Genomic DNA, 10,920 nt, shown 5'->3' with positions numbered 1-10,920 from the left:
AACGTAAATCATCCAAAGTAAGGGCATTCATGCAGTTTTAACTGTTAAAATTAAAGAAAATGCCAATAATCATGAATATCAGTGCTAATGTGTTCATACTTTATGAATGTTCAATTTCAATTTCAATTTTATTTGTAAGGGACAATGTGCAATTAAAAACATAAATGTAACCATTTGATGCATTGCACCAGAGTTAGCCTTAGGCTAATTTACATCTGCAGTCCCACAGGAAGCACAATGTGTGTGTGTGTGTGTGTGTGTGTGTGTGTGTGTGTGTGTGTGTGTGTGTGTGTGTGTTAAAAAGCAGCAGTTTGTTTTATGAGCAGTTGAACTACCTGTTGGATCGGTGTTGGTTTCTGTTGAGCTCATTGTGCAGACTGTTCCCACAATCAGAGTGTTTTCACTCCAGGCTCTTTGGCAGGATACCTCATCCCCTTTCTCTCTTTCTTCCACCTTCTTCGGTCTCTTCACTCATATACACACACAGTTCAGGATTTCTTTCCTGTCCTGTAAAATGAGAAACTGAAGCCCCTCTCACTCTCTCGCTCCACTTTTTCAGTCTGATTTTGAGATATTTTCGTTCCTCTACTGTTCCAACGAAAACAACAAATATCTAATACTCCAACTACTTTGAACAACTTTATCTGGTTGAGTCGGCCTAAATAAATGCAGTCTTAGAGTAGAACATTTTGTCAAACTACCTCAGACTTTTGTACCCAGTTTCCCCTCAACTTTGCCTCTTTTATTTTTGCTCATATGAAATACTTTATTTTACATCAACTAAAAACTATATACTGGCCTGTTTTCTCTTCTTTGATAGATGTTTGGCAGCTCAAGAAAGAAGTGATGGTTTCTTTGGTTCTGAAGAACTGACAGCAAAACCTGACCTTTTAGATTAACTTTTAAACTCCTTTAACTCCACTTTAGCTGCTTGAAATATCTCCGAATCATATCACAGATACGTACAGATACATACTGCATACATCCTGCAATATCCTCTAAATTTCCATTTAAATATTTAAGATGTTTGATTTAGTTTTGTTTTGTTTTTTGTGGCACTCAGACCCAAGACGACTTTCTACTCAAGATGTAGTTCCTCAAAAACAGGTCAATAATGCATCATTTTTTTCAATTATCCTATAACAGCTGGGCACTGTAGTTTTTAGCAAGCGTTACTCAAACGGGAAGAAATAGTGCATTTGTTGGGGACTATTTTCAGCAGCGGATTAGTACACATTTAGTGCCTCTAGTGAGTACTAGAGTACTAGAAAATGCTTGTCAGCAGGATACATCCATTGTTAGTTTTAATCTCTTCATAGAATTTCTCAACAGTAGGAAAAATACAGAACATCTTTATGAGGTGTAAAGCTCCAACTGGCTGCTGAGATCAAATCCTTTTTTACAAAGAGTGATCACAGTGAAAAAGGGACAATGTAATGACATCACCTGTCATTTGTTTAGCCCATTATGCCATTCAGCTCAGTCGGCTCACATGTCTACCTTCCCCTGCCTCCCTCCCTCTACTAGTGGAAATGTTCCACATTTGTCCCTGGGAGTTCCTGGATAGCGGCAGCTGATTCCAGCATCATCTATTGTAAACCCATCGCGTCCTTGCATCTTTTATTGTCCCGTTAACGGATTAGCATCCAGCTCTGCTCCCTGCGGACAGACATACATATAAACAAAACCTGAAAACAAAAGCGCACTGTCCCCGAACACCCCCTACTCTATCTACACCATTGTATAACTCAGTATGTTTGGACCCCGGATGTACGGTAGCCTCAAAGCACACTCAAAAGTCATTTTAAGTTATAATAACAATATCTTTATTTCTGTAAACATAGCGGATATATTGGCAACAACACACAAACACCTTCACATTCCGTACAGTAAGTTAAAATAGCTTCATAGATACAAAAAGAGAGAATGACACATGGAGAGGGAAAGTGTATGAGGAAATAGGGGTAGGGTCAGTTTGTCCAGGAGAAACAAGATCAGCACACTGAGCTTCAGGCAGATTCTTCTTCAGTCTCAGTCCAACACTGATCCGAGTTCAGCCGGAAGACCCTCCGCCTGCCTCCACTGTGCGTTACGTAGCTTGAACCATTTCTGGAGGACACAAATAAACAAAAAGGAAATAAATTACAAACACACCCATGGGAGGTGCTAGATACAGGTGACAGGAGGTTTTTGTTCAGAGACAAACAAACACGAGAGCGATGAGGTGACTATTCCGGCTGACAGGATACAGTCATAACATAAATATTCCTTAGAAGTTACATAGGTGGAGTTCTTGTATTGTTAGGAATGATATGAACAACTATTTTCAGTTCATTAACTGTAGCGATGTGTACTTTCTGACTTTCATTATCTTTCATAATCACATTACAGTCACACATTTCATGGTGCATGTAAGAGTGGTCACTGACTCATGCAGACACAGCAGTGACCCTGAGGCTGAAGTTGTATCGGGATAAACCACAAAAGACAAATGTTTCCATCCAATTTTAACAGACTGCTCCACCAATAACTGCTCCGCTGAGACTCTGGCCAGATGATGACTGCGCTTGACACACACCCGTGACCCGGCACATTGCTGTATTGCGGTTTGTGTTGTCAAGGGATACACAACAATGCTGACATCATCACGATAACGGCAAGGGGAAAGGGAGGGATTGGGGACGGCGGCCTTAAGACACGAGAGCCTGGCTGGCTTTGTGAGACATGCGTCTGGCAGGAGGGATGGTTTAAACTAAAACTAAAAACACATGAGATTCCCATTTGGAGTCTTCTGGGTTTTCACTTAAGACTAAATCAATTGGCTGTTCATGTGTGTTTTGGGATTTCTTATCTGTGTAACTCATTTCTATGATGCGAGACATAAATTTGGGGGGAAAACGTTTATCATTACATATTTCTCAATTAAAGAAGATTCAGTCTATAAAGATTAAGTCTTAAAAAAGGCAATTTTCTCTCCCAGGTTTTGAATGGAAGACAATTTATTTTGTACTTTGTTTTGTTTCTGGTCCTTTTTAAAAGCGCAAAATGATCTTTGCATGTCTTGTAAAAGCATTATGCCACTTTAGAACAATAATACGATTTATAATGCTGCTGATGCATATGTAATTATTTTCCAATTGGCTAGCCCTGGGTTACATAACACAGTCTTTCAAACTTGACCCTACCTTACTGACTGCAGCACTGAAAACAAATAAAAACGGTCTATGAAAGGAGTTCAAACATGCCGCACAGAGGCTGAAACATGTTGTAAATGCTGTTAATAGGAAACGGGGAGTGGTTGCTGGGGTGTGTTTCTTCAGCTAAACCTTCACCAATGAGAGCTTTGTTAACACGCCACAGGGAAGGGGGGGGCTGCAGGAAGAAAAAGAAAGCCAGAAAAAAAAACTACATCAGCTGAAAATGAAGTCAGGTCTTTTGATGAGGGGCCAGACCTTTACCTCACCCTGGACCAGGCTTCCCCTGTCAGGTTGGCCTGGCACCTCCCACCTTTTGTATACGATGAATGGAAACAGTCACTAACACTGGAAGAGGAATTAGGACGCAGTGCAGTTTTAGTTGATAACATTTTTCATAGCTGCTCTGCAGACAGAGAAAGCTGCAGTATAAACCTCAGTGGATGGAGCCAAATAATTAAACACCTCTGCTGTCCTAATGAAGATGGAGCTTGGCAGCAATTGTGGTTAGCCAAATAAATAAGTGGGTATCTTATTTTTATTTTGTACTAAATTAATAATTAATATAATAATAAAGTTTGTTTTGCTGAGCTGTAGCAGAGTGATACGTCCTGATAGCTGCATGTAGGTTTGTTGCCGGAAAGAAAAACCAAAGGCTATAAATCTTCACACAACCACCACAATGAAGGTACCCACTCCGACTGCTGAGGCCTCATTAGCTACTTGGCTTCGGCTAACTTTAGAATGCTTTTTTGCAAATAGAGGACTGGATTTTGTCCTGTCTTACACAACGTAGTTATTTTAGAAGGGGGCCATTTTACAGAAAGTATGGTCACGAATGAATACAACTACCAGTAACCCTTTCAATGGAAATATATGGGCATGGGAGTATCATATCAAGAAAGACTTGAGAAAATCAGACCCCCATCCTTTAAAGGGGTACTACATACCAACAATGTTAAACACAGATATCAGTTTACTTGTCATGAGAAATACTCAAATGACATCACACTATTGAACAGTAGGATCCAGGGTTTTTGGATCCTACTGTTTAATTCTTTTTTTATCCATCTCTCAAGTTACCCTACCTTATGGAAATGCACTACTAATTCATGAATTGAATTCCCCTTTAAGCACTGAGGCTGACACATGGTTGTCTGGGCTGCACATACATGAATGTGTATGGGGGTAGGGGACGTTTGCATGTTTCTTTTATAGTTGTATGTACAGCTGGAATCCCTACACAGGATGTGTTTTGTCGTTGTTTTAAAGTCTTTCATCTTACACACATCTGACACAGGGGCGATTCTAGGATCAGAACCTTTAGGGGGGCTCAGCCCCTAATGAGAATGTGACACGGATACAGTGGCTTGCAAAAAACAACAACTGCTAAATCAGTAATTTCATTAGCCGATAATCTCTGATCTAGCTACTGAACAATAACCTCAGCTAACGTTTTTTGACACTATGATGGAACTAAACCTGACGCGTCACAAGTCACAGTAATAATGACCAATTTGACACGATGTTCTAACATTTAGCAATTTGAGTTCTAATCTGCACCATGAAATGACCAACTTCTTCTCTGGGGACTACCAACGTTAAACTTCACAACCACACTCCTGCTCTCCCTTTGACAGATTAGATAGAGACTCAGCCAAAGGAGGGAGTCTGTCACAACCTCCTCCGATTGGCCAACACTACATTTCTGTTAACCCTTTTCTTGACTGGGTTACAGGTGCATGGCATCGGCGACAGCCACACAGGATATTAAACCTGTTTCAAGCCCTTTGAACCTGTAATTGTTTTTCCTCTGTCACTAACAGACAAGTTCACAAACTCTAACTTGAAGCACTAAAATGTATTATTGTAATTTTTAGGGTGCTAACGGTAGGTTTCCACACAGTGAAACACCAAGCAAATTTCGGCCAGCGAAATATTGCCTCGGGGGCGTGGTCGTGAAAACAACACGCCAGAACACCGGCTGCTAGGCAGCTTACAGGAGAGGGTTAAAGCTAGGTAGCATAGGTAGCTAGCAGGTAGTTTGCTAGCAAGCTATCATTGCTATTGTAGCTTGTGAAATCCGTGTTGATACAAGCGTCAATGTTCGCCAACAAAACATGTAATCAAACCATTGTTTGATTACATGCACAAGTAGCCTAGCTGCCTGGCTAGGCTTACAATGAAATCCAATGTCCGAACATGCTAGCGATTAGCCTGTCGGCTAGCTGAAAAGTTTGAGTGTTTAAACTAACATATACAGTTGTCTATTTAGTTGTGTATGTGCCCTGACTAAGTTTATGTGTCATATAAATCACAATTTGTGTTGATACAAGTAACCGTGTTCGTGTAGAAACATTTTAATCACATTAAAATTTTCATGATACAGCGCTGATAACCTCCGCCATCTTGGTCGGACTTTTTTTGTAACTCCCGCCTCCAAACACAAACACACGGACCTGATTGGTTCTCGAGTGATCGTCATTTGAATAAAGTTAAACTTTCGTCAACTTTGTTTCGCTTGCCTCGGCGATTCGTTCTCATCTCGCCCAATCAGGGCGATTTTTGTCTCCATTCAACCTCAATGAGAGCGAAGCAAAATTTCGCTGTGTGGAAACCTACCGTAAGAAAACAGCTTGCTTTTCACTCACTCTTTATGCACATAACTGCAACCCAAAGCATCTTTTCAGGCTTCAAGTATTTTCTTCCGACATGTGTAACTACAGGGCTTTTGCTACGCAGCCGGCATAGACAAGATATAAAAACCTGCATACAAAATACTTGATCTGATGCTGTTGCATGTTTTCTGTGCCTGTGTAACTAACTCCAGCCCTGAGCAATCTAGGGGAACTGGTTTCTGGAGTCAAAGTGGAAAAACAAGTTGCAATCATGAGTCAGATGTACAGTTATTGACTGGTGAAATGTGGGCACTATTAGAGCTAATTATGTAAAGAACACACGTTCCATGACATGAGATCTGAACATGTCTGCCAGCCTCTCGAGAACAAACAGGAGTAGACATTTGCCTATGATGTTACGTCAACTCAAATGACATAATTTACATGTAGGGTTTTTCCTCCTAGTGAATACAGCTAAGCAAATAGTCATGTTGTTCCTCTGCCAAAATCCTGAACAAGAATACCAACTGACAATTATTATTCAAAAATGAGACATTCACCATTTACCCTCATTATGGGCGACGACTCGTAGGGCTTTTACAATGATCTATCTATCTATCTATCTATCTATCTATCGGAGGAATGCTACTGGTGCTTCAGTGCACTTCCAACATGTAGTTATCGCCGCTCTGAAGCTTCACATCTGGCTCCTGATGTGACAGCTGCAGAGACTTTACAGTGAGACATTCCTCAGATAGAGGGATGGTGGGAGTGCTCACATGTGGGAGAGGGATGGTGGAGATTAAATACCTAAGTAACAATGTGATGGTTTATGTAATTGTCAGTTGTTGTGTAGTTGCCCTTTCCTGCTGGAGTGGATGTTACGTTTCTGGTTTGATTTGAATAATGATGTGTTTATTTATAGGCTCTAGAGCTGGAATGATCAGGCGATGATTTGATTAATTGATAGACAGAACATTTTGATAATCGTTTGTCATTGGGAAAAATCCAAACATTGTCTTGTTTCTCAGTTGGAAATATTTTCTGTTTTATAATAGATTGAATTTTTTTTTTATTGTTTTGGACTAAACAAGACATTTAATGACATCACATTGGGCTCCAAGATAAAAAAAATTTTTTTTAAATATTATATAGATGAAACGATTCATTAATGTCATGTCACATGAACCTTATCCCTAACCTGTCATGACAAAAACCGAATGACACTTAATGAGAGAAGCGTTATGTCATAAACGTTTGTTTATAATGTTTATGACACGTTCATGACAGTGTCATGTCACTCTTATGTAGATACCTTCAAGTAAAGTGTAACTGAAAATATTTGTTGCAGCCCTAATAAGCTTTAACTTTGGATTCTCCACATCCTACAACAAAAAACAAAACAGATCAAAATTTAAATATATTTTTCCTAAAAGCCGGACGTTTTTCATGCTTAGAAAAAAACACTTTTTAAGTTTGGAGTCTGAGCATGTTTTGCTGATGAAGATGTGGTTGAAAGCTCTGGAAGAAAGATAGTGAGCAGACCTTGAGTTAAGAATATTTTGGGTCAAGAGTGTACTTTCACGTGTTTTGTAATCTGTTTGCCAATCAAATCTGTACCTCGCAACTACCAATTATCTTCATCGACTGTTAATCTGCCAATGAATTGATTTGTTTGGTCTACAAAATGTCAGAAAAAAAATGTAAAATGACCATCATAATGTCCCAAAACCCAAGGTGATGTCTTTAAATTGTTTGTCTGTCCAGAACTCAAATCATCATTTGCCATCACAAAAGACAAAGAAATGCAAAAACCAAGGAATGTTTAGGGCATTTCTTTGCTTGAAAGTTTCCATAAACTATTAATTGATGATCAAAATAATTGACTGGTCAATGAATTGAGTTCCTGCTGCATATTATGAGCTTAACAAACACTTAACCACATGTGTTTGAAGTTATTTTCTCTCCTGATACATCAAAAGCAGCTCAGATTTAAAAAAAAAAACACGTTGACCAAATATGAAAGCAGCATAAACACGAGCAGCGATAGCGACGACATAAGAATGAACCCCGAGCTGAAACAGCGGCAGGAAACTCAAATCGGACATGACTGCATCAGGAAAAACAACAATCAATGGGGCTCCGCTGCCTCTGTGGTCAGTGTTACTGTTTAGGAGGATTATTTCATCAGACTGTGACATTTGAACAGATATATTAGCCAGGATCCCACTGAGCACTGTCCACAGACTTGCTCCATTCACTGCTATTCAAGCAGCTCCAGGTTCAATGTCACAGATGCAAAGGCTTGTTTTGCTTTTAGAAAAACTTGTTCTTGCAGACAAAAAAATTTAACTCCCTTTAGCAGTTTGGGGTTAATTCCTCAGAAGACACCCAACTGAGACACTGATAGTGATGCTGATAACACTCAAAACTTCCTTGACACTAACTTGTGATACTATAAAGTCAAGTTTCCTGAGGCTAAATCGCATGTTGTTGTGTTCCTGTCTGTGCTGGTAATATAAAGTGCTCATATTATGCTTTTTGGCTTTTTCCCTTTCCTTTATTGTGTTATATATCTTTTTTGTGCATGTAATCGGTTTACAAAGTGAAAAAGCCCAAAGTCCACCCCAAAGGGACTTACCATCTCCAACAGAAAACACTGATCACAAACTGCTCCAAACAGCTCTATTGTAGTCCAGCCTTTACCTCCGTGACAGACATGCATCACTTTGTAACACACGTTATAATGCTCGCCTAGCTGCTAGCGTGGCACTCCCTCATGCTCTGCTTCTGACTGGCTAGTAGTCCTTACCTAGGTACTGTCAGGACACGCCCTCATACTCTGCTTCTGACTGGCTAGTAGTCCTTACCTAGTTACTGAACATGTGCGACTCCCAACAAATATGGAATAGAAGAAAGATGTCTCACTCTGTAGCTAAAACAGAGAGCTCAACACACAGGGTGAAAAGAGGAGCTGCAGCAATGTGCAGTACAACAAAAAATATGGTGTTTTCTGAAAATTAAACCATGTAAACCTAATCTGATATAACCTCTAAATACAATTATGCACCTGAAAATGAGCATAATATGACCACTTTAAGTAAAACCTCTCACATTTGTAGAGATGCAAAGTAACAACGTACATTAACTAAAGTACCGGTACTGTAGTTCAGTATAGTTTTGAGGCACTTTACTCAAGTATTTTTTGGCAACATTACATATGTTCCACTATATTTCATATTACTCCTCTGCTAGTTACTTTGCAGATTAAAGTCATAAAAGATGTATTGCTTTTAAACTATTCATTGGTTACTCACATATAGTTGCATTTCACTGAGTTCTGCTTTACTGCGCTTACAAAACTGCATATCAACAATTTAACACACTGACAGGGAATCTGTCATTTAGTATTTTAAGTGTGCTGCTCACTTAAGTGCACACATAGCAGACAGAGAGTCACTGTCTATGGGAATAAGTGATATTAATAATAATAATAATAATGATGATTGTATTCATGACATACATGGAAGGTCCATAGTACATTAAAAACAAATAGGCTACAAGTCCCTAAAAGACTATAAGGGCTACCACAGAGAATGCTTAAATCACCCTAAAATTATAAATGATTCCATAAGAAATCACAGTTAATTGGGGTACAAACTAATCTTACTTTGAAGCATCAGACATGGTATCAGTCGCTATAAAAAATATTACAACGATCTATTGGAGTCTAGGCTGTTCAATGATCTCAATATTTCTAGAAATAATAATAATTATTATTATTAAAGAGAGGTGCCAGTTCACCTCCTGGGCAATGCCAAGGTTGAGCAAGGCACCGAACCCCCCCCCCCCCTCCCAACTGCTCGGGGCGCCTGTCCAGTAGTCGCAGCCCACTCACTCTGACATCTCTCCATTTGTGCATGTATATGACCTGAGCATTTGTGTGTATTTCAGGCCTGTGTGTTAGTGTGTTCTAACAACAGAGTGAAAAAAATGTTCCCCCCTTGGAAAGTATAAATTATTATTATAAATTAAATGATGCATAGGTTTAGGCTACCATTTGCTCAGGACAACATAATACATACATTTCAGCATACCAACCTACAAATCTAGACTTTTACAAAAAGGAGGCATTGGAAACACAAGAGAGAGAGAGATTGACGTGTTATGTTACTCACTTGTGTTTCCTCCTCTGACAGCCCGCACTCCGCAGCGATCAGCATGAGCGTCGTCCCGTCCGGATACTTGCTGACTTTTTTGAAACTGTCCTCCAGCACTTTGATCTGTTCCTCCGACAGCTTCATACACTCCATCGCTTTAGAAGTCATATTCCTATTTTCCCTTCTGCTCTCCAGTCTTTAAACCGTTTCAAGCTTCAGCCCTGGTTGGTCGTGAGCTCCGGAGCGAGATGTGCGCACAGCTGGAAGCGCAGAGGAGAAGAGAGGCACCGCGCTGCGTAGATGGAGAGGCGTGGAGCGGCAGGGGAACTCTGGCAGTTCGGCGGGAGTGTGCGAATGAAGTAGAGGCAGTGTGTGTGTTGGTGGGTGTGCATGTGTGGAGCTTTTACTACTGTCAACAGAGGCTACGTCATGAGGCCATTCCCACCAGCAGATCCCTCCCATAAAAAAAACAAAACACAACTGCCCCAAACGACATTCCTTAAAAGGAAAATGATGGGAATATTTGGCTATAGCATCACCACAGCAACAACAACCAGGAACCAATTAACTTGATTGGTCTGCAGTGTTATAACAAGGAAGTATGAAGTGAAGTATTGTTACTGGAAACCAGCTACTGATGTACTGTTCAAGAGATATTAAAGGATACTTTAACAATAAATATATTATATTATCCTATTACATAACAGAAAGTAAAGCAAAACAGTGAAATTAAAGCCACTATGTGGAAAGTTTCTTCTGTTCTGCCACTGGGGGGCGCCACAGTTGAACCGTTTCTAAATTCTTGTTGTGTTATAGGCTATTTTTATGTTGCTACTTAGATTAAATACAATTTGAATTCATGTGAAACAGATTTTAACAGGCTACTGAAGTCATAAACCAATATTTAAAGGAGCAGTTTACCATTTTGGAAAATAGGCCTATAGCTAT

At 39.8% G+C, this 10,920-nt stretch overlaps 1 protein-coding gene across 1 annotated transcript; it reads right to left on the bottom strand.

The window, feature by feature from the left end:
* Positions 1-1,802: 1,802 nt before the first annotated feature.
* Positions 1,803-10,167, bottom strand: hopx (HOP homeobox). Its single transcript, XM_078260048.1, has 2 exons — positions 9,991-10,167; positions 1,803-2,109 (listed from the first exon to the last, which is right to left on the bottom strand). Exons 1-2 carry the CDS (start codon positions 10,138-10,140, stop codon positions 2,032-2,034), a joined length of 228 nt encoding a protein of 75 aa, XP_078116174.1. The 5' UTR covers positions 10,141-10,167; the 3' UTR covers positions 1,803-2,031.
* Between the last annotated feature and the right edge of the window lie 753 nt (positions 10,168-10,920).

The sequence above is a fragment of the Sander vitreus genome, chromosome 10 (genome assembly GCF_031162955.1).
Source record: "Sander vitreus isolate 19-12246 chromosome 10, sanVit1, whole genome shotgun sequence".
NCBI lineage: Eukaryota > Metazoa > Chordata > Actinopteri > Perciformes > Percidae > Sander > Sander vitreus.
Note: the sequence above shows the minus strand (reverse complement) of the source record. Positions and strands in the feature narration are given on the sequence as shown.